General features: G+C 37.0%; 1 protein-coding gene across 4 annotated transcripts in view; it reads left to right on the forward strand.

The window, feature by feature from the left end:
* LOC116647850 (BEN domain-containing protein 5) overlaps positions 1 to 25,135 on the forward strand; it is a 1,423,949-nt gene that overhangs the window by 728,226 nt on the left and 670,588 nt on the right. For all 4 annotated transcript variants that reach the window (XM_032429423.1, XM_032429457.1, XM_032429442.1 and 1 more), the window contains exon 4: positions 2,776 to 2,870. In XM_032429423.1, the coding sequence (XP_032285314.1) occupies positions 2,776 to 2,870 (95 nt within the window). The remainder of the gene's footprint in view (positions 1 to 2,775; positions 2,871 to 25,135) is intronic.

Consider the following 25,135-nt stretch of genomic DNA (forward strand, 5'->3'; position numbering starts at 1 on the left):
CTTCAACAAATGGTGTTGGGAAAATTGGACAGTCACATGCAGAAGAATTAAACTGGACCATTTCCTTACACCACACACAGAAATAGACTCAAAATGGATGAAAGACTTTAATGTGAGACAGGAGTCCATCAAAATCCTAAAGGAGAACACAGGCAGCAACCTCTTTGACCTCAGCTGCAGCAACTTCTTCCTAGAATCATCACCAAAGGCAAGGGAAGCAAGGGCAAAAATGAACTATTGGGACTTCATCAAGATAAAAAGCTTTTGCACAGCAAAAGAAACAGTCAACAAAACCAAAAGACAACCGACAGAATGGGAGAAGATATTTGCAAATGACATATCAGATCAAGGGCTAGTATCCAAAATCTATAAAGAACTTATCAAACTCAACACCCAAAGAACAAATGATCCAATCAAGAAATGGGCAGAAGACATGAACAGACATTTTTCCAAAGAAGACATCCAAATGGCCAACAGACACATGAAAAAGCTCAATATCACTCGGCATCAAGGAAATCCAAATCAAAACCTCAATGGGATACCACCTCACACCAGTCAGAATGGCTAAAATTAACAAGTCAGGAAATAATATTGCATATTTAAAAGACCTGGGTAATTTTACTGGGCAGAGGATAGTAGGATATTAATGATCAAAAGATACTTCACTTTCTCATTTCTTTATTCCAGCTACACATATGAACATTATTTCTGTATTAGATTTTCCCTTATATTTAGCATTAATCTAGATCCTAAAAGTGCAGTATGGCTTCCAGGTTCACTGGAAATAGATCTGATACCTGGAAAATCTCAGAAAAGGGGGATTAAGCCCTGTGAGGTTCAAAGGCCATTTGTCACCTTGATACTTACTTTCTTAAACCAGACAGCAGCCAAGACCCTGGGAGAAGTAATTGAACTGAACACAGGCAGGTCCAGGTGTTTTTTGTTGTCATTGTTTTAAGATTTTATTTATTTATTTGACAGAGAGAGACACAGCAAGAGAGGGAACACAAGCAGGGGGAGTGAGAGTGGGAGAAGCAGGCTTCCCGCTGAGCAGGGAGCCCGAAGCGGGGCTTGATCCCAGGACCCTGGGATCATGACCTGAGCCTAAGGCAGATGCTTAACGACTGAGCCACCCAGGCGCCCCTGGGTCCAGGTTATTAATAACTGAACAGTCTTGGACATTCTTGATGACTTAATTTAATGACAGAAGAGAAGTCTGCATCTGAAATGCCTGGTGATGGGGTCAGTAACTGGGTCTCTGAGCGGAAAGGAAAACACGTTATTCCTAAGAGCTTATTTCATGGAACAAAGCATTTTATGTTAGTCCCAAATGCGATGCCAGAGAAAATAGCTTTGATTTTCTCTTTTAAGTAAACAAAATTTTAAAAGGTTAAAAAATTACCATTTTATTTATTTTTGCCCTTACTTTACAAAACAGGCTTGGTTATAGTTAAAGAATTCTGGAACCTTAGTGAGTAACTCAAGGGTAGAGATCATGGATGTTTTACTTATCTTTTTTATTCCCTGGATTTAAATATCAACTCTCCATATATTAATTGCATGACTTTGGACAAATTAATTAACTTCTCTGAGCTCAGTTTCCACATCTGTAAAATGGAGTTGGTAATATTTTGTATAGTTATAGTAGAGTATTTAAACATTTATAAAAATGTATAAAATTCCTGGCCCTTGATATTATATAATACATCAGACAATAAATATTTGCTCAATGAAATTAGATGTGAATTTTGATGCTTCGTTCTCTTTCACCGCCTATGGATAGAAAAACTAGCCTATGGTAACCTTTTGAAAGTTTTCCTATTTCTCTGACTATTCTTGCTGTCTTTGATCTGGTTCTCATCCTCTCTCTTTTGGACTATTTCAATGGTCATTGAGTGTCTTTTAACCCCAATTCTCTTCTCTTTCCCCATCTCTCTTCTCCACTTATAATAATGAAACTGTTTACTAAAACAAAGACTGATCTCTTTTACCTATACTACCCTCCTGGAAAGATTTTAGTCATCTAGAGCACTCCACTGCTCCATTTTAAACATGAAGCCCCCAGAGAGGGAAGGGACTTACCCAAGTACCTATGCTTCTATAAATTGATGCTGAAATTAGGGTTGAGCTCAGTACCTCTGGCCCCCAGTGAAGGATAACAAAAGGAGGTGCAGAAGAGGACATATATCCTCCAGGTCTAGTAAAAGGGGTGCTGAACAGTTGCAGAACTTTTAAACTTCAATTTTGCCTTCAGTTATTATCTTTTCTGAACTTCAAATGTAATACTCTTACTCTAATAATTCTATTACTCATTTCCATATAAATTGTAGGTCAGCCTCAAGAAAGGGCACAGTTAATAATAGCTAAAATTTATGTAGCATTAACTATGTACAAAGCATGGTTCCAAACACTGTACATATATTACCTTATTTAATTATCATCAGTAATCCTAAGTACTGTTATTATTGCCATTTTTCAAATGAGGAAACTGAAACACAGAAAGGTTTAGTAGCTTGGCAAGGTCACATGACTTGAGGGTGGTAGAGTGGGATTAAAACTCAAGCTTCCAGGTTTCAGAGTCTGTGCTCTTGACTACTGTGCTAAGCTGGCACAAATATATTGACTTTCTACGGGCACCATTTATTCTCACTATACTGTTGGCAACTAGTCCATATGGCTTCCTGTAACCTTGCTTATCATTTCCATTCCTGATTAGCAGGAAGTGACGACTTGCATAGCATAGTCTTCTTATAAACTTTTTTCCTTTTTTTTCAGAGAGTCATTTTCAACATTGTTAACTTCAGTAAAACCAAGAGTCTTTATAGAGATGGAATGGCTCCTATGGTGAAATCTACAAGCAGACCCAAATGGTAAGTGACCAGAACGGGGCCTACTTCTGGTTGGGAATTTGACCCAGGTCTCAAAGTTTATGTGCTGGATGGCTAGGGCTTAACCTCACTGGCACTGAGAGGAGTAAGATGAGTTTCTTGATGGCTATTGTCTGGGTTCTAGGTCGAGGGTAGGGCTCTCTGAGAATGTTGGAATAGGGAACATGGTTCCACATATGGAGTGACCAACATTCCATTATGAGGGAAGGTACAGTCTGTTATTTGGTAAACTTCCTGTCCTGTTGGCCTTTTATCATGGTGTCTTTGGAAATGTAACTGAAATTGATTCTATGTTGTTTTATTTTTGTTTCCTAGCCTGAGCAGAGATGTTGTATAGTAACCTGGTAGAACATTGGGAACTACAGTTTAGTAGATTTCCCTTGCTTTGATGGTTTCTTTGTGGCATTTTTATATAGATGTTGTGTGCTTTGTGCATGTTAAAATTATACTTGTTCATTGCTGTAGCGAGGGTGAGGAGAGTTTGATAGGCTTGTTTAAAATAGTAATAATTATGGTAGTGATGATGATGATAACTGCTCTCACTTACTGAGAGCCTGTTCTTTTTACATATTTTACATTTGCTGTCAGTATTATCACAACAGTTTTGCAAGGGAGAGCTTAAATATTCCTATATTACAGATGAAAAAGTTGAGGCTAGGAGAGGGTAAGTACTTTCTCTATACCATAGGTACTGAGAGGAGCCTGTGTTATTTTTATTACCCCACAGTACCATCCAAACCAATTAATTTTTCATCCATCCATTCATTTATTCTTTCAACAAACATTGATTGAATGCACCAAAAATGAGAGTTTTTAAAGATAGAAGCCAATGTTATTCATCTATCACACAGTAGGTATTAATTGAATGCTTGTTGAACTAAACTGAATTCGTTATGAGAATTTACATGTAAAGTGCCTGGCACTTGCTAAGTGCTCAATAAATGTCATCTATTATTAATAGTATTATGTAAAACACTATACAAATGTGAGGATTTGTTAATATTATTCTAGCTTTGATCCCTATTCAAATTTTAATGACTAGTGAGAAGATCATCTCCAAATGTCTATATTTATAGAAAACTAGCAATTCATAAATATTGAATTGTGCTTTTATCTACAAACGATACTTGGCAATTTTCTATAAATGCTGGGCTGAGAAGCTCAGGTTTGTAAAAGTGTAGGCATTGGATGATAATGAAAACTGTTTATTAAAAGATAAAAATATCTTCCTGGGCTTGTTTTTTTTTTTTTTTTTTTTTTTGCTTTGCTGCATCAAGTCAACTATACTGCCATTCCTGGATCTCCTTTTGACAATGGAATCTGGGCAAGGGGTAGGCCTTTGTTTTGAATTTCTGAACTCAGCCCAGTGGATAATAATATAGCACATCTCTCTGTTAATAGGTGTCTATGTGTAGATGTGTACTTCAAACCTTGCCAACAAAAGGACATCACTGTTGATCTGATCATGAGGGTCCTCAAAATAACATTGTATTTCTTTTATGAGGCTCTATGTTAGGATCTTACACAGCAACCATAATCACCATCCCTTTTCCCCAACTGTTCAATGCTGGAGTCTTCTCTCTTTTTTTTTTTTTTTTTTTTGTGCTTTTAAAATCCTTAAGCTTTAATCATTTCATTTTGTTTTGTTTTGTTTCTTATGGATTATCATCTGGGACCTCTCTGTCAGGGCTCTTGACAAGATTTTAAAATGTTAATGAGTCCTTGCATTTATATTATAATATCTGAGGATGAAGTTAGTACTCTTATCCAGTATTGGCAGGCTCTCAGCAGCAGCCATTATCCAGTCATGGGGCTTCTCTAATAGTCTGAAAAAGCTTAAATATTCAGAATTCAGTTTATTGTAGTTCATCAGGCTGGTAAGGTATGAGGTACCAGAGCAAATCAGGTTGTTGATATGTCTCATCTCTCATCTTTTTGACTTTGCTAACCCCAGACTTTGGATGCAAAACTACTCACATTCCTTCATAGTCCCCTTTCTTAAAGCCAGACTGAGATATTATTCACTTAGTAGGACTTTATTGATCATCTTAATGTATCACATACTATTCTAGATATTGGGGATACAGTATGTATATGACAGAAAAGATCTGTCCTGAAAGGGAATTTTCTTTTTAGAATTTTATTAACTGATCTGTACATGCCATAATTGTTATACTCCTTGCTACTGGTTTGTTCTAAGGATTCTTTCTGTCCCTTTGGTGTTTTCTGCTTAGGACTTTCTTCTCTTTCTTGTGTCAGTTACCTGTACCAGAACCTGTCTTCCGATAGTCATTCTAAACGTTCTTAGGGCAACACAAAAATTGTACATGACTGTTTGGCTCTCAGATTATTAGATTTTATTGGCCCTGAAGAGTCCATTATAATTTAGGATTCTAGACAACAGCCTGACTCAAAACTGACAAATACATTGTAGATTCCAGTATTAGAATATCTACTCTAGTGTTTTCCTAATTCTGGTTTTCTCCAAATCCAAGGCAACCAAACAAAAGAAGTTTCTGATACCTTTCTTATCTAGGGATTTCACTTCCTTTAATATTCCAAACAGGCCTTGGAAAAATTCTTACCTCATGACAAATAATAAAAATTCTCAATTTCCTGGATGAAATATTTACCAGATTAGGAAAAGACACTTTCACCTTTTCAAGGTAAAATAAAACATTCTTCTTCACCTCTATTATAGGGGCCCATAACTGATGCCAAGTAAAGATGCCTTCAGGCCTTAGCATAGGTTTGGTAATCAACTAGTTGTAGAAAGCTGATGAACAAAAAAGCAACTAAAAGCCATTGTGCAAATATATGGCTACTCAAGATTGTTCTGCCTTGAGGAGATAAAGTCAGAATACCTAGCACCAAAATGGAGAAGCTAAAATATTGTGATAGGCACTGCAGGGACTGGCATTACAAGACAGCCAAAATTCATATTCTTACTTAAGCAGAAGCTAAGTCTAGGATATTTGTACAAGCAGTAAGTGGTAGCATTAGCCAGAGACCTCAGGACTCCCAAGTTTACTATTGTTCCCATATTCAATGCACAGGGAAGGTGGAAGAAGGGGACACAAAGAAGCAGGGACTTGCATGCTGCTGTTTGGCCTTTGGTAGATCTGAAATAACTTTTCTGATCGACTTGTCCATTATAGTAGATTGAGGAGATTAGACTAAATCTCAAAAGTGGCTTCCATTTAACACAATTTTATTGAACATCTAACTTTGTGCCAGGTCTTGGGGTGATAATATGAATCTGATAATATGAATAATCTGATCTGGATTATTTCTTTAAAATTTTATTTTCTACAAGTTGAAACACAAACAGAAATAAGTACAAAATAAAGAGTATTGTGCTAAAATAAAGTATGCTGTGGGATTAGAGAAGAGAAAGAAAATTACATGATTAGGGCTGTGGAGAGTAAAGGAGAACCTTTGGGTGCACTTGGACATGAACAAAATTAAGGAAATGGAATTCCAGATGGCAGATATAACATGATGAGCTATGACATTTATTTTATAAGCCTCAATTTCCTCACTGTAAAATGCAAAGTAGCTTTTTCAGTTTTATAAGAAACACATGTGAAATGGGTAACTTTAAAAAGTTTCAAAGAGCTTATGAATTCAGTAAATTCCCTGACCATTTCTTTCCTTTTTCCCCGACTCACTCAAGACTGATTGGGTGAGCATTATGCCTTCTCTTTCTCTCTCCTTTTCTTCCTAACCTTTCTCCTTCCTTCCTTCTTCCCTCCCTCCTTCTCCCTGTCAATAAATCCTTATAAGTAGTTACAGTAGACCAGGAATTATGCAAGGTATCAGAACAAAATAATAGGGAGACATGTGATTACTGTTATCATAAAGCTCATAGTCTACTGGGCTAGGCATCAAACATGTAAATATAGTAAAGTGTGATAACTGTGAAAACCGGGAGAATTTAGCATACTGTGGAAACTATTCAGCATTTAAGACTTAACCTGCTTCAAGGGTAAGAGACCTTTCGTAGGTGTGTTACTTATGCTGAGAACTGAAAGATGAACAGGTGAGATCATAGTAAGTTGGGATATGTGTGAAGTAATAAAGTGTGTTTGAAAACAAAGGGATGAGAAAGAACATTACATTTTTGTTGAGAAAAGGCCAATATGATTGGAACATGAAATTCTAAAGAGAAGGTGACTAGAGAGGTAGGTAGGAGTGAGATTGAGGTGAGTTTTGTAAGCCAAGGTAAAGAGCTGGACTTGATTCTGAAGGCACTATAAAGAAACTGAAGAAATTAAACAGGGCATGATCAGAATGGCAGTTTAGAAAGATCAGTCTTAATGCTTAATAGTGAATATCTTGGAAGGAGGGCAGTTGTTTGGAGGTTTTTTGCAATACCTTAGGCTACAGCTGATGATGGATTAGACTGGTAACAGTAGTGATGAAAACAAGTGGGTGGATTTGAGGGTTAACAGAAGATTGAATCAATTTAACCTTTTGATTGAATAGATGTAGAGGGTAAAAGAGAGGTAGGAGTTCTAGATGACTCCGGGGTTTTCTGGCATATACAACAGAAGGGTTGGTGGTGTTATTTACTGAAGACGAGGGTTATAAGAGGAAAGAGTTTTGGCAGATTTGGTTGGAAAGAGGAGATGATGATCTTGACCTTGGAAGCATAGAGCTAGAAATGCCTGAGAGATATCCAAGTACAGATGTCAAGTAGGCAGTAGGGTTTATTGGTGAGAGACCCAAGAGAGGAATCTGGAGGTACAGATTCAGGAGTCATCAGCCTGTAGATGATAACTAGAATGGTGGGGGCAGATGTGGTCTCCCAGGGAGGTTGTATGGACTGAAGAGGGAAGATTAGGACAGGGCTCTGAGAAATCCCTCAATTTAAAAGTTGGATAGAGGGTGCCTGGGTGACTCAGTAGGCATCTGCCTTTGGCTCAGGTCATGATCCCAGGGTCCTGGGATCGAGCTGCGCATCGGGCTCCCTACTCCACGGGAAGCCTGCTTCTCCCTCTCCCACTCCCCCTGCTTGTGTTCCCTCTCTCATTGTGTCTCTCTCTGTCAAATAAATAAATAAAATCTTTAAAAATAAATAAATAAAAGTTGGATAGAGGATGAGAAACTCACAAAAGAGGTTAAGAGGAACTGGCCAGAGGTGTAGGAAGAAAACCAAGATAGTATGATGTCATGTAACCAAGAAGAGAGGGCTTTTCTAAAAAAGAGGGAGTGACTAACACTGCCAATTGCTACTGAAAGGTAAAAGATAATTAAAGTCTTAAAATGCCCAATGCATGTAGTGATGTAGAGGTCATTAGAGACTTTGTTGACTGCCATTCTAGTGACACGGCAGGAGTTCAAGCCAGCTGTATGAGATAATGAGTGAGTTGAGGGATGAAGAAAGTGTAAAGAAATGGAGACTATAAATATAGATGGTTCTTTCAAAAGTTTGGCTACAAAAATTCAGAAAGAGATACAAGTCCATGGGACAGACAACAAGTAAACAGGCAGTTACAATAAATACCCTTTTGAGGGGCACCTGGGTGACTCAGTCGTTAAACGTCTGCCTTCGGCTCAGGTCATCCCAGGGTCCTGGGATCGAGCCCTGCATCGGGCTCCCTGCTCCCTGGGAAGCCTGCTTCTCCCTCTCCCACTCCCCCTGCTTGTGTTCCCTCTCTCGCTGTGTCTCTCTGTCAAAAAATAAATAAAATCTTTAAAATAAATAAGTAAATAAATAAATACCCTTTTGCATTAAGTGTAGTGATAGTATGTACAAATAGCATTGGCTCTATATTATTCTTAATCTCTTATATTATTCTTAATCTAATGATAATCTTTAGTCTTGATCTTGTGAAAAAAGAAACTAAACTTTTGAAATTAAAGATGTATTTTCTGAAATAATGGGGCTTTACTCTATTGTTACAAAAAATAATATTTAAAAATTATAAATTAATGAATTCACATTTAAAAACAAATAAGTCATACATTTACAATAAAATTATATCCCTTGGCCCCCCATATACGTAATCTTCCTGCTTTATTCTTCTGTATAGTGCTTATTACCATCTAGCAAACTATAATGTATTATTTATTTTGTTAGCTGTCTCTCCATCTATTAGAAAGTAAGCCATGAGAATAGGGATTTTCATCATTTTTGTATTCATTTGTGTATCCTTAGCACCTCAAACTGTGCTTGGTCTATATGACATACTCAATAAATATTTGTTAAATAAATTCATTAATCCATTATCCTTCTGCTAAACCTAACAGTTGTTTTAATTTTACATATTCTTTTTTAGTTTTTGTTTCCATAAGCACGTTTTCACACAGCAGCAATCAAATATGTATACCCATTTATATTCTCTTCTTTTCATTTAACATTGTATCAAAACAGTTTCTCATGTTTTCTACTAGTGTTCATTATACCATAGTTGGAGAATTGTTTACTGTTTTTATATGTCATAATTTACTCTATCATATCTCCATTAGTGAGCATTTAGTTTTTTAATATATTTGATATATTTTTTCTAAAGTAGAAATATTAGATAGATAGATGATAGATAGATAGATAGATAGATTTGTCAAATTATTTTTTAGAATCAGTTCCTGAAGGAGTGATTACAGGATTGATGACTATAAGCTTCTGGTATGCATGCTCTCAAAATATGTTGCACCAATTTAAAATGCTACCTTTGATCTATCAGTTTTACTGCAATCTGGACAGCATTAAGAATTGTCATTGAAAAAAAAACTAGTTTACGAACTGTAAGATTGTCCTTTTGTTTTTTGTTGTTGTGGTGGTTGTTGTTGTTCTCATTTGAGCTTGTGTCTTAAGAATATTGGCATTAGTATAGTGTCAAAACTGAGTTTCCAAAAATAAATATAATTGCATTAAAAAGAAAAGGTAAGACATTACAGACATTCTGGGAAGGGATGGAGTAGATGCACTCTTCCCTATTTCTCCCACTAAGTACAGCTAAAAACCATATACATTACTTTTGGAACAAACATAGAAGACCTGAAAGGTGGAGAGAAGAGGGAAGACTGGCTGAGTTTCTCAGGACCTGAAAATTATATAGTGGTGAGTTCCCTGGGTTTCATTTTTGCATCGTATATGCTAGAGTGGTTGCTTGAGAAGCCAGAAACCTAGAAATGCCAATGGGCATAGATAAAAAACAAGTCTTCCCAAAAGCCTATTCTTGCTAAACAAAAGACAACAAAGGGGGGGTTCAGCCCAGTAAGACAGAAAACTTTGGAGATAGTAATTGCCTGCTCTAGCCAAACACCATGGTAAAAAATTGCCCACTTCCACCCTCACCAACAAAGGAGGAGTGGAGAGCCTAGACTTCCATCTTTGCTCCAACCCTCCACCAGGTGGTGTCAGAGAAAAGTAGGGAACTGGGAATTTCATTCCTGCTAGTCAGTAATGAATCCTTTCCTCTTCTCTATGATGTCAGACCACATGAGGAATCTGAACTTCTACCATCCACTTGAAGATGGGATCAATAGCAGAGTGCAGGGAGTAGAGAACAGAATAAATGAACCTGAGGATAGAACAATAGAAGTTATTAGATCTAAACAATGGAGAAAAAATAGACTAAAAAGAAAAATGAACAGAACCTCAGGGACCTGTGGGACCAAAAATCTAACATTCATATCATTAGAATTCCAGAAGGAGAGGTGAAAAATTTGTTTGAAATGGCTGAAATCTCAAATTTGGCAAAAGACATAAACCTACAGATTCAAGAGAATGAGTGAACCCGAAACAGGAAAAAAGTGAGGGAAATCCATGCCAAGAAACATCATAATCAAACTAAGGAAAGAAAGAATCTTGAAAACAGTGAGAGAAAATCATACCTTACCTATATGGGAAAATAAATTTGAACACAACAGATTTCACATCAGAAACTATAGAGGCCAAAGGAAAGTGGCACAATGTTCTTCAGTACTGAAAGAAAAGAACTGCAAACTTAGAATCTAATATCCGGCAAAAATATCCTTCAAGAAATCAAGACATTTTGAAGAAGGACAAATTTCATCAAAAGGAAAGAGTATTCGTCAACAGAAGACCTCCCCTAAAAGAATGGGAAAAGGAAGTTCTTAAAACAGAAAAAAAAATTATAAAAGAAGGACTCTTGGAATGTCAGAAAGAAAGAAATAACATAAAAAGTAAATAGGTAAATACAATAAACTCCTTTTTCTCCATTTCTAAATTATGTTTGATGTTGAAGCAATAATTATAACATTGATTCAGTTTTCAATGTATGTGGAGGAAATATTTAACATAATCATATTATATGTGGAAAGGTAAAAGGACTTAAAAGGAGGTAGAGTTTTTGCACTTACCTCAAAATGGTAAATTTCAACACCAATAGTCTGTGATAAGTTATGTATAATATATAATATAGGATGGTAAATGATAGTGGGGTGGGTTTGATCATAAGGGGTAGCATCTGAGAGATCTTTATGGTGATGAAGTAGTTCTATATCTTGATTATGGTGGTGATAAAATGGCATAGAACTATGCACACATGTTGTACCAATGTAAATTTCCTGGTTTTGAAATTGTTACTCATTATTCATAACTATAGTTATGTAAAATGCAGCCTTTGAGGGAACCCAGATGAAGAGTACACAAGACCTCTCTGTACTGTTTTTGAAAATCCATAAGAATCTATAATTATCTCAAAACAAAAAGTTAAAACCACATTACTTAACCCACTCTTCACAAAAAAGCCCAAAAAGTATAAGAATATTTTGAAGAATTTCAACAAGTGCAGAAGGATCTGAAGCTTCCCAGAGACTGAATGAGGGTTGGGAGGGAAACATGGGGAGGGTCTTTTTGAATGTGTAACAAAAGGAAAAACTCTAAAAATCATATTCTAGAATGAATAATGTAACCTGAGGAAATGTGGAACTAGAAATAGGGCAGTGGGGTGGGAATAACATGGACCTGAGTCTATATTTCATCTCTGGGTCTTCTAGTAGCTCACTTAACCTCTCTGTGCCACCATTTCTTCACACAGAGCACAGCAAGGTTATCCACTCTAGATAATTTTCACCCTGTGCTGCCTGGAGAGTTCTTGCATAGGTCAAGGAGAAACCTCAGTGAAAATGCAGGCTGTTCTCTTATTTCCACCAGAGCAAATGTACTTTTGTCTGCTTCACTTATCAGTTATATGAATCAAATTTTATTTTAAAAAACACGTAGACTGATATCTCTCACTACTCTATATAAAATAAAGATTATTATTCACAGTCTTTCAAATGGGGAAATAGAAATACAAGAAGATATATGACTTGTCACAAATCATACAGCAAGTAAGTGCATAGCAGAGCCTGGAGCCCACATGGGAATGATTGTCTACCTATCACTTTCCTCACTGTGCCACATGGCCTTCAAATAAAAGTTGAAAACTTTGAGCTTGGTAACAATTTCTAACAATTTCCTTTAGTTTTCTACAGTGTGTCCTATAAATAGAACCTTTCCAGCGTTGAGGGACTCTCAGCATGTGGTGAGTTCTGGAGCTGCCTCAGTAGAAAGAGGATGTCCACCTGTCATGGAGAAAGTGGAGAGGATTTCTGCCCTGGGAGGGAGGGTGGACCATCCATATCACTGTCAGTGTTCCCAATCAAATTATAGGGCATACTGGGAAAGTATTACAGTTATTGTAATTGTTTTGACCTCAAAACTCAAATGGAAGGAAGCACAGAAAGGAAGAGAGAAAGAATCTATGCTACAATCCCAGTCATGGGATGGTGAGACAAATGAGGAAATGAGTAAGAGGCAAGGAGAATTTGCTGGTTAATGAACCTGAAGGTGGTGACTTCCAAGATCCCTTCATATTCAAACTATGGCCTAAAATATTATGATTCCAGTCTCCTTGTATGGAGTTCAATTCAATTTAATTCAAGATTATTGTATATCTTTCTGCCGTAAGCAGCTTTCAGATTTTGTACTAAATGCTTTGATTCTCTTGGAACCTTGGGAAGGGTATCTGTCACTTTCCCAGTTTTACAAATGAGTATACCAAGGCTCAGGATGATGAAGTAACTTGCCCTAATAGTTTAGGAAAGCTAGAATGTGGCAGAGCTGATATTTGAATGTAGAGTTGCTAAGTTTAATCTTAATCCTTTTTCCTTTTTCTAGTATAGTAGTGGTTAATAGCTTAAGCTTTGGAGTGGAGAAATCTGAATTTAACCTGGTTCTGTTGTTTGTTATGAGGAGGGTAGGTGACTCACTCAAGATCATACAGCAAGTAAGAGCAGAGCAGAGCCTGGAGGCCACATGGGACTGACTGGCAAGCCCATTGCTTTCTTCTGTGCTGCCATACTGCCTCCCTTTTCTTTTACTCCAGGTAAAGGGGCTGAAAGATAACAGCTTGGTGCAGGAAAAAAGCATTGGCTTTGTGGTCAACCAGTCAAACCTGAATTCAAATCTTACCTCTTGCCTTTGGATGGCGCCAATAATAGCTACCATTAATTAAACTCACATAATACACTCCCTGTGCTACTGTGCTGTATGATTTCTCTCTAACTCTCACAGCAAACAGGCCAGGACATGAGTGAGGAAACCTGGTGTTTGTGTCATGTGATGCCAACATCTCAGGAGGAAGGAGTCTTAGTGATCACCTAGTCCAAAGCCCTTATTTTGCACAGGAAGAAACTAAAGGACAGAGAAGTATTTGTCTAAAGACTCCTAACTGTTCTTCAACAATTATATTTGAACCCAGTTTGTCCAACTCTTGAGCCACAACATTAAACAGTCTGCAAAATACTTTATTGTTACAAAAGGATTTTGCATCATGATATCCTCACAATAGCTCTAGGAGGCAGGAAAGTCAGAGACTATCACCTCCAGATGAGGAAACTGAGGCTTAGAAAAGAGTCACATAACTAGTCAGAGGCAGAGCCAAGAATCTGTCCCAAATCTGTGAGAGATCTATAGCCATGCTTGCTCGCTTTCTTTCTCTTTCTCTCTCTCTTTCTTCATCATGATAAGTGTACTCTTAAATCCCTATCACCTATTTCACCCATCCCTCCCCCCAGCTCCCCTATTGTAACCATCAGTTTATTCTCTATAGTTAAGAGTTTGTTTCTTGGTTTGTCTCTCTCTCTCTCTCTTTTTTTCCCTTTACTCATTTGTTTTGTTTCTTAAATTCCACATGTGGGTGAAATCATATGGTATTTATCTTTCTCTGACTGACTGACTTCTCTTAGCATTATATTCTCTACCTCTATCCATGTTGTTGCAAATGGCAAAATTTCATTCTTTTTTATGGCTGAGTAATATTCCTAGATAGATAGATAGATAGATAGATAGATAGATAGATAGATAGATAGATGATAGATAGATAGATAGATCTTACGTATTCTTTATCTATTCATCTATCTATGGACACTTGGGCTGCTTCTATAGTTTGACTATTGTAAATAATGCTGCCATAAATATAGGGGTTCATGTATCCCTTTAAATGAGTGTTTTTGTATTTTGGGGGTATATACCCAACAGTATGATTACTGAATGGTAGGGTAGTTCTATGTTTAACTTTCTGAGGACCCTCCATAGGACCCTCCATACTGTTTTCCATAGTGGCTGCACCAGTTTGCATTCCAACCAACAGTACACAGTGGTTCCTATTTCTCCACATCTTTGACAACACTTGTCGTTTCTTGAGTTTTTAATTTTTTTTTTTTTTTATTTTAGCAATTCTGACTGGTGTGAGGTTTTGATTTGTATTTCTTTGATGATGAGTGATGTTGATTATCTTTTCATGTGTCTGTTGGCCACCTGTATGTCTTTTTGGAGAAATGTCTGCTCATGTCTTCTGCCCATGATTCATTGGATTATTTGTTTTTTGGCATTGAGTTATATAAGTTCTTTATATATTTTGGATACTAACCCTTTATCATATATGTCATTTGCAAATATTTTCTCCCATACAGTAGGTTTCCTTTTAGTTTTGTTGGTTGTTCCCTTCTCTGTGTAGAAACTTTTTATTTTGATGTAGTCCCAGTAGTTTATTTTTGCTTTTATTTCCCTTGATTCAGAGACATATCTAGAAAACTGTCGCTACAGCCGATGTCAGAGAAATTATTGCTTGTGCTCTCTTCTAGGATTTTTATGGTTTCACATCTCACATTTAGACATTTAATCTATTTTTAGTTTATTTTTGTGTATGGTGTAAGAAAGTGGTCTAATTTCATTCTTTTGCATGTAGCTATCTAGTTTTCCCAACACCATTTGTTGAAGAGACATTTTCCTATTGCATATTCTTGCACCTTTTGTCAGAGGTTAATTGACTATATAATTGTGGATTTATTTTTGGGTTTTCTATTCTGTTCCATTGATCTATGTGTCTGTTTTTATGCCAGTACCATGCTGTTTTAATTACTATCACTTTATAATATTACTTGAAATCTGGAATTGTGATATCTCTAGTTTTGTTTTTCTTTGTCAAGATTACTTTGGCAATCTGCGGTCTTTTCTGGTTCCATACAAATTTTAGGCTTGTTCTAGTTCTGTGAAAAATGCTGCTGGTATTTTGATAGGGATTGCATTAAATGGGTGGATTGCTTTGGGTACTATAAGCATTTTAACAATATTTTTTCTTCCAACACATGACTATGTAATGTCTTGCCATTTCTTTGGGTTATCTTGAAATTTTTCATTTGTTTTATAGTTTTCAGAGTACAGGTCTTTCACCTCTTTAGTTAAATTTATTCCTAGATTTTTTTTATTGTTTTTGGTGCAGTTGTAAATGGGATTGTTTTCTTAATTTCACTTTCTGCTGCTTCATTATTAGTATAGAAATGCAAAAGATTTCTGTACATTGATTTTGAATCCTGCAACTTTACTGAATTCATTTATCAGTTCTAGCAGTTTTTTGGTGGAGTCTTTCAAGGTTTTCTATATAGAGTATCATGTGATCTACAAATAGTGAAAGTTTTACTTCTTCCTTACCAATTTAGATGCCTTTTATTTCTTTATGTTGTCCAATACTGTGGCAAGGATTTCTGGTATTATGTTGAATAAAAGTGGTGGGTGTGGACAGCTTTGTCTTCCTCCTGACCTTAGGGGAAAAGCTTTTTTTCACATTGAGTATGATGTTGGCTGTGGGTTTTTCATAAATGGCCTTTATTATGTTGAGGTATGTTCCCTCTAGACCTACTTTGCAGATGGTTTTTAATCATGAATGGATATATGGTAGTTTGTTGAATGCTTTTTCTGAATCCGTTGAAATGATCATATGGTTTTTACCATTTCTTATTGATGTGATGCATCACATTGATTGTTTTGCCAATATTGAACCACCCTTGCATCCCATTTGATAATAAATCTCATTTGACTGTGGTGTGTGATTTTTTTAATGCATTGTTGGATTAGGTTTGCCAGTATTTTGTTGAGGACTTTTGCGTGTATATTCATTAGAGATATTGGCCTGTATTTCTCTTTTTTCTGTGGTTATTTATTTGTCTGGTTTTGGTATCAGGGGGATATTGGCTCCTTAGAATGAATTTGCAAGTTTTCCTTCCTCTTACATATTTTGGAATAGTTTGAGAAGAATAGATGTTAACTCTTCTTTAAATATTTGGTAGAATTTACCTGTGAAGCTATCTCATCCTGGACTTTGGTTTTTGGGGAGTTTTTTGATTACTGATTCAATTTCATTGCTGACAGTTGGTCTGTTCAAATTTTCATTTTCTTTCTGCTTTAGTTTTGGTAGGTTATATGTTTCTAGTAATTTATCCATTTCTTCTAAATTGTCCAATTTGTTGGCATATAGATTTTCATAATATTTTGTTAAATTATTTGTATTTCTGTAGTTTTGATTATTTCTCCTCTGTTTTTAGGGATTTTGTTTATTTGGGCCCTCTTTTTTTTTTAACTGTGTCTGGCTAGAGGTTTATTAGTTTTGTTGGTCTTTTCAAAGACTTAGCTCCTGGTTTCATTGATCTGTTCTTTTCTTTTTTTTTAAATTTCTATATCACTTATTTCTACTCTAATCTTTATTATTTCCTTCCTTTTGCTAGGTTTGGGTTTCATTTGTTCTTCATTTTCTAGCTCTTGGTGTAAGGTTGTTTAGTTGAGATTTTTCTTGCTTCTTGCGGTAGGCTAGTGTTGCTTTAAACTTCCCTAGACCACTTTTGCTTCATTCCAAAGTTTTGGACCCTTATGTTTTCATTTTCATTTGTTGCCATGTAATTTTTTATTTCTTCTTCGATTTCTTGGTTGACCCATTTATTATTTAGTAGCATGTTATCTAACCTTCATGTATTTGTGCTCTTTCCAGATTTTTTCTTGCGCTTGATTTCTAGTTTCATAGCATTGTGGTCAGAAAAGATGCATGGTATGATATATATAGATATAGATATATAGATATAGATATAGATATAGATATAGATATAGATATAGATATAGATAATTTGTTGAGACTTGTTTTGTGACCAATATGTGATCCCTTCTGGAGAATGTTCCATGTACACATGAAGAGAATGTGTATTCTGCTCTTTTAGGATGGAAAGTTCTGAATATATCTGTTAAACCCATCTGGTTCAGTATGTCATTCAAAGCCATTGTGCCTTTGTTGATCTGTCCATTGATGTTAAGTGGGGGTGTTGAAGTCTCCTACTATTATTGTATTACTATATATTAGTTCCTTTATGTTTCTTATTAACTGTTTTATGTATTTGGGTGCTCTCATATTGGTTGCATAAATATTTGCAATTGTTATATCCTCTTGATGGATTGACCCCTTTATTATTATAGTGTCCTTCTTTGTCTCCGTTTACAGTCTTTGTTTTAAAGTCTATTTTGTTCAGTATAAGTATTGCTATCCTAGCTTTCTTTTCATATTGATTTACATGCTAAATATTTCTCCGTCCCCTCATTTTCAATCTTCAGGTTTCTTTCAGTCTGAAATGAGTATCATGTAGGCAGTATAGATGGGTCTTGGTTTTTTTTCCCCCCACTCTTTCACCCTCTGTCTTTGGATTGGAGCATTTAGTCCATTTACATTCAAAGTAATTATTGATAGATAAGTATTTATTGCCATTTTGTTACTTGTTTTGTGCTTGTTTCTAAAAATTTTCTCTGCTCCTTTCTTCTGTTGCTCTCTTTCATGGTTTGTTGGACTTCTTTAGTAATATGCTTGGATTTCTTACCTTTTAATGTTTACATATCTATTACTCATTTTTGATTTGTGGTTACTATTACATTTCTATATAACATCTTCTGCATATAGCAGTCTCTATTAAGTTGATGGTCGTTTAAGTTTGCACTGATTCTTTGCTCCTCTCCCCTCCACGTTTTAGGTATATGGTGTCATATTTCATATGACATATGTCATTATTTATATGCTGTCTTTTTTCCATTGCATATTTTTTCCTGCTTTGTCGAAGATTATTTGACCATAGAGTTGAGGGTCCATATCTGGGCTCTCTATTCTGTTCCATTGGTCTATGTGTCTGTTTTTGTGCCAGTACCATGCTGTCTTGGTGATCACTGCTTTGTAATATAGCTTGAAATCGGGCAACGTGATGCCCCCAGCTTTGTTTTCCTTTTTCAACATTTCCTTGGTGATTCGGGGTCTTTTCTGATTCCATACAAATTTTAGGATTGTTTGTTCCAGCACTATGAAAAATGTCATTGGAATTTTAATCGGGATGGCGCTGAAGGTATAGATTGCTCTGGGTAGCATAGACATTTTAACAATGTCATTCTTCTGATCCATGAGCATAGAATGTTTTTCCATCTTTTTGTGTCTTCAATTTCTTTCATGAGTGTTCTGTAGTTCCTAGAATATAGATTCTTTACCTCTTTGGTTAGGTTTATTCCGAGGTATCTTACGGTTTTTGGTGCTGTTATAAATGGAATCGTTTCTCTAATTTCTCTTTCTACAGTTGCATTGTTAGTGTTTATGAAAGCAACTGATTTCTGCGCATTGATTTTGTATCCTGCCACATTACTGAATTGCTGGATGAGTTCTAGTAATTTGGGAGTGGAGTCTTTTGGGTTTTCCACATAAAGTATCATGTCATCTGTGAAGAGAAAGAGTTTGCCTTCTTCTTTGCCAATTTGAATACCTTTTATTTCTTTTTGTTGTCTGATTGCTGTTGCTAGGACTTCTAGTTCTATGTTGAACAATAGTGGCGAAAGTGGGCATCCTTGATGTGTTCCTGATCTTAAGGGAAAGGCTCACATCTTTTCCCCGTTGAGAATGATATTTGCTGTGGGTTTTTCACAGATGGATTTTATGAACTTGAGGAATGTTCCCTCTATCCCTATACTCTGAAGACTTTTAATCAGGAAAGGATGCTATATTTTGTCAAATGCTTTTTCTGCATCAATTGAGAGGACCATAGTTCTTCTTTCTCCTCTTATTAATGTGTCCTATCACATTGATTGATTTGCGAATTTTGAAGCTCCCTTGCAACCTGGTGATAAATCCCACTTGGTCGTGGTGGATGATCCTTTTAATGTATTGTTGGATCCTATTAGCTAGGATTTTGTTGAGGATTTTGGAATCCATATTCATCAGGGATATCGGTCTGAAATTCTCCTTTTTGATGGGATCTTTGTCTGGTTTGGGGATTAAGGTAATGCTGGCCTCATAGAATGAGACTGGAAGCTTTCCTTCTGTTTCTATTTTTTGAAACAGCTTCAGTAGAATAGGTATTATTTCTTCTTTGAATGTTTGGTAGAATTCCCCCGGGAATCCATCAGGCCCTGGACTCTTGTTTTTTGGGAGGTTTTTGATCACTGCTTCAATCTCATTACTGGTTATTGGCCTATTCAGGTTGTCAATTTCTTCCTGTTTCAGTCTTGGGAGTTTATGGGGTTCCAGGAAGGCATCCATTTCTTCCAGGTTGCTTCATTTATTGGCATATGTTGATAATAATTTCTAATAATTGTTTCTATTTCCTTGGTGTTAGTCGTGATCTCTCCCCTTTCATTCATAATTTTATTAATCTGGGTCCTTTCTCTTTTCTTTTGAATAAGTCTGGCCAGTGGTTTATCGATCTTATTAATTCTTTCAAAGAACCAGCTTCTAGCTTCGTTGATCTGATCTACTGTGTTTCTGGTTTCTAATTCATTGATCTCTGCTCTAATTTTAATTATTTCTCCTCTAATGCGTGGCTTAGGCATCATTTGTTGCTTTTGCTCCAGTTCTTTGAGGTGTAAAGTTAGTTGGTGAATTCGGGATTTTTCTATTTTTTGAGTGAGGCTTGGATGGCTATGTATTTCCCCCTTCAGACCACCTTTGCAGTATCCCATAGGTTTTGGACTGATGTGTTTTTGTTCTCATTGGTTTCCATGAATTGTTTGAGTTCTTCTTTGATTTCCTGGTTGACCCAAACATTCTTGAGCAGAGTGGTCTTTAGCTTCCAAGTGTTTGAATTTCTGCCAAATTTTTTCTTGTGATTGAGTTCCAGTTTTAAAGCATTATGGTCTGAGAAATGCAGGGAATAATCTCGATCTTTTGGTATCAGTTGAGACCTGATTTGTGACCCAGTATGTGGTCTATTCTGGAGAAAGTTCCATGTGCGCTTGAGAAGAATGAGTATTCTGATGTTTTAGGGTGGAATGTTCTCTCTATATATATGAGGTTCATCTGGTTCAGTGTGTCATTCAAAGCTCTTGTTTCCTTGTTGATTTTCTGCTTAGATGATCTGTCTATTGCTGAGAGTAGAGTATTGAGGTCTCCTACAATTAACATATTATTATCAACATGACTCTTTATTTTGGTTAACAGTTGGCTTATGTAGTTGGCTGCTCCCATGTTGGGAGCCTAGGTATTTACAATTGTTAGATCTTCTTGTTGGATAGACCCTTTAAGAGTGATATAGTGTCCTTCTGTGTTTCTAACTACAGTCTTTAGCTTAAAATCTAATTTGTCTGATATAAGAATTGCTACCCCAGCTTTCTTTTGAGGTCCGCTGGCATGGAAGATGGATCTCCATCCCTTCACTTTCAGTCTGGATGTATCTTTAGGTTCAGAATGAGTCTCTTGTAGACAGCGTATGGATGGGTCCTGTGTTTTTATCCAATCTGCAATCCTGTGTCGTTTTATGGGAGCATTTAGGCCATTCACATTGAGAGTGATTATTGAAAGATATGAATTTATTGTCATCATGTTGCCTGTGAAGTCCTTGTTTCTGTAGATTGTAAATTTGTGTTCTGTATCACTCTTGGGATCTTTCTCCTTTTATAGAACCCCCCTTAATCTTTCTTGTAGGGCTGGCTTGGTGGTCACATATTCTTTCAGTTTCTGCTGGTCTTGGAAGCTCTTCATCTCTCCATCCATTCTAAATGAAAGCCTTGCCAGATAAAGTATTCTTGGCTGCATGTTCTTCCCATTTAGTACCCTGAATATGTCTTGCCAGCCCTTTCTGGCTTGCCAGGTCTCTGTGGATAGATCTGACGTTATTCTGATGTTCCTCCCTCTGAACGTAAGAAATCTCCTCCTCCTAACTGCTCTTAAGATGGTTTCCTTGGTTCTAAGATTTGTGAGTTTTACTATTCCATGCCGGGGTGTTTGCCTGTTTTCCTTGATCTTGGGAGGGATTTTCTCTTCCTCTAGGACACAAATGTTTGTTTCATACTCCAGATTAGGGAATTTCTCAGCTATGATTTGCTCAAATATATCTTCTAGTCCTTTCTCTCTCTCCATCCCCTCAGGGATCCCAGTAATTCTGACATTGGAATGTTTCATGGTGTCACTTATTTCTCTGATTCTATTTTCATGGATTTTGCGTTGTTTCTCCCTGGCCTCCTCTTTATCCTTCTTTTCTATCAGTTGGTCTTCTAGATCACTAATTCGTTCTTCTGCCTCGCTTACCCTAGCTGTTAGATTATCTAGATTAGATTGGATCTCATTGATAGCATTTTTAAGTTCTGCTAGTTCAGCTTTCATTTCTACCCTTAGAGACTCTATGTTGCCATTAATCAATTTCTCCATTCTAGCTATCGTCTTCACAACTGCTACCCTGAATTCCATTTCTGACATCTTGGTTTTATCTGTATCCATTTGTAAATCTGTGGCAGAAGTCACCATCTCTGAGTCTTTCCTATTTGGGGGGGTTCCTCCTCCTAGTCATTCTGTTGAGGGGTGGTTGAGGGAATGTACAGAGTCCAGATTATTGACCACAACCCAGGAAGATGCACCTGTTTTATAGGGACCTTAGGGTTGTTGGCCTCTTGTTCTCCCAACCTGTCTTCTGGGGGAGGGGCCTGCTGCACTACTACTCAGGCAACCCTTTTTGGGCAGAGTTGTCTTGCCCCCTGTGTGGGGGGGATGGGCTCAGTGAAAACCGGTTTTGGGGGGCTTTTGTTCTCTTGTGGCTTTCTTTGGCGGCTTTCCATGTTTCTTCTGAGAGTCAGAGCAGAAGAGATTGTTTTCAACCCTCTGCCTCAGAGCAGAAAAATCGCAGTCTGTTCTTCAGTGAGCTCTCCAGGCCACACTATCTCCATTTCTGTCTGTGCTGCTATAAACTGCAGTGTCCTGTGTTGTGCGCCCCTCAGTGGGGCTCCCAGTCCTTGCCTTCAGGTCAGGGTACAGGGAATGTCTCTGCCCTTTGTGCTTCTAAAACCACCAGCCTCCCCTAGTTTGCCCACGCAGCCCCACTGCTCCAGGTTTCAGTCTGGGGGGTTTCCCTAAAGTCCTTTCCCCACCCTACCGGTCTGCAAGTCTGTGCCCTTCCCTAGCATGGGAGGCTTTCACTCACCAGCGGTGTAGGATCCCCATGGCTCCCTCCCCCTTCTCTTTATCTTATGATATGTGCCCGCAGAATCATGGCTCCCCACTTCATACCTCGAAACCAACTGCATCTGATATTGTTTGTAGAGATCCAGATATATCTTCTTATATCTCAGGCTTATTTCATTGGTGTTCAGAGTGGTCTGGTAGATATCCAGCTCAATTCCAGAAACTGGTTGGAATAGGGTCCCCTACTCCTCCACCATCTTTTCTTTAGTTTTTTTATCATTAATTTTAACGTTATTACCAAATACCCTTGAATGTTTTCTTACAAAATAATAGTACTGAGAGCTATGTTTGCATTAAATTTCAAAGTGCTCCCTTTTGACCATGGGTTAGGAATCACTAAGAAATCCTGAACATTTACATGGAAACTTAAAATGGCATTATATTAAAGTGTCCATGTAGTTTAGTATTTTAAGAGTTGGAAGTAGAATAGGAATCTAAAAATCTGAGTTCTAGCCCTGTCAATACTGTTTTAAGATTTAAATAATCAGGAAGGTTTCATATTATAGAAAAATCTCTTTTTACAAAGGTGTTCATTAGGGTGGTTGATAACAACAGCAACCCAAGTCAACCTAAATGTGCAAAACCAAAATTAGTAAATTATAGTGAGTGAACTTGATACAATATTATGCAGACATTAAAAATAGTTTTCAGGGGCGCCTGGATGGCTCAGTTGGTTGACCATCGGACTCTTGGTTTCAGCTCAAGTCATGATCTCATGGTCATGAGATCAATTCCCACATTTGGCTTTGCACTCAGCATGGAGTCTGCTTGGGATTCCCTCCCTCTCCCTCCCCCTGTACCCCTCCCCTCACTCATGCTCCTGTTCTTTCTCTCTAAAATAATTAAATTAAAAAATATAGTTTCCAGGCACTTGTAATAACTCAGGAAATTGTTGATCTTGTATGAAGTAAAAAAATGGGGTAGAATACTTTCTATAATTGTTGTAATAGTATGAAACCTACACATATATTAAATATGCACACCTATAATACTGTTAAAAGATGTCTTTGGATGGTAGGATTATGGTAGATTTTTGTTTCTTTAAAGTTTTAAAAATATTTTCAGAAATTCCATAATTTTATATTTGTGAAAAAACAAAGTATTATTTATTAAAAATAAAATAATAATTTGTCAAGTGATATTAAAAATTACATGTAATATGATTTCAAGTAGGTCCCATCATTTTACCTCATGTTTAATAATAAAATGGATATAGCATAATAGAGTATCCTTCTGATCTTCCAGAGTATTATTGAGATCAGTAGAGACCCTTGGAGTGGGAGAATGAGAGGTATTTGGAAATATGGGTGGTGTCCAAACGTCAAATTCTTAGATGAGACAGACATGTAACCATATCAGTCACCTGTGGAAGTGGATTGCTAGCTGAACATATTAGCTTGCAATAGCTAATTATTAACTTTTCAGCAATTTTGTAAGTTGATTTTTAAATCATTGCTAGCTTGAAATCACCATGTATTTGTTTCATGGAATTCGGAAAATGCTACAGATAAGGTCTTTATATGGCCTTAGGCCAGAAATTCAGATAAATTTCTTATAAAACTTATTATAAACTTGAACTATGAAAGAACACGTGGAGGAAATCTCTGTGAATAAAACTATAAAGCTCTCAACTCTCTGGTCATAGAGGGTCTCTTTGCCAGGACTCATGACCCAGGTCTCAGGGAACTGGACCTCCTACAGAGAGTTGCCAGAGGGTACTGAGACATGCCACAAGCATCTGGGACTGACATCTGCTATATCTGGGGAGGTAGTGCTTAAATTTCAAATTGACATCAGCACCTCTTGAATGTGTGAGAGGCTGAAGAAATGAACAGGGACATGTAGATTCTTATATTCACAGGACTATGTCTCATTCAGGGTCTGAAAAGGAAACTGTTGGCACACCCAAATTAGGATAATCTGAGGAAGGTTTATTTATTTATAAAGAGCCATTGTATTAGGGACAGATGGTGTGTAGAACCAGAAATGGTGTGCAAGAACCTGGGACTAGTAATATCAGAACTGTTACCACCCTTAGGGAAACAAGAGGTTTCTGGAACCTAGGAAGAGTGTGGAGTGGGCTGCTTTGAAAGTTGTGGTGACCTTCTACTAAGAGACACAGCCAGCCTTAGATGAGTTCTCAGGATGGGATATCAGGACATGAATACTCTAACCTCCCCCTTCTTCCGGCCTTGGATCTCTTGCTAGAATTCCCCATTGGAAGACCTAAACAGAAGTCAGATGCGCAGATACAGTTGATGTAATCCATAGAAATCAGCCACCTTGGGCAGAGAAAAGGGTAGAGAATGGTGGAAAGTGCTTACAGAGGGGCGAATGGACTATTTCTAGTACAGTTTAGCTTCAATTTTCAGCTGACACTGACTTTAAGTCCTTCTATTTTCATTCAAAATGTGTATAATAATACCATACTTTTCAGAATGGTTTTGAAGATTTGATAGAAAGTAGGTGAATCATATTTAGGAAGAATGTGAT

Source organism: Phoca vitulina, unplaced genomic scaffold, assembly GCF_004348235.1.
Source record: "Phoca vitulina isolate PV1807 unplaced genomic scaffold, GSC_HSeal_1.0 scaffold2, whole genome shotgun sequence".
Lineage (NCBI taxonomy): Eukaryota > Metazoa > Chordata > Mammalia > Carnivora > Phocidae > Phoca > Phoca vitulina.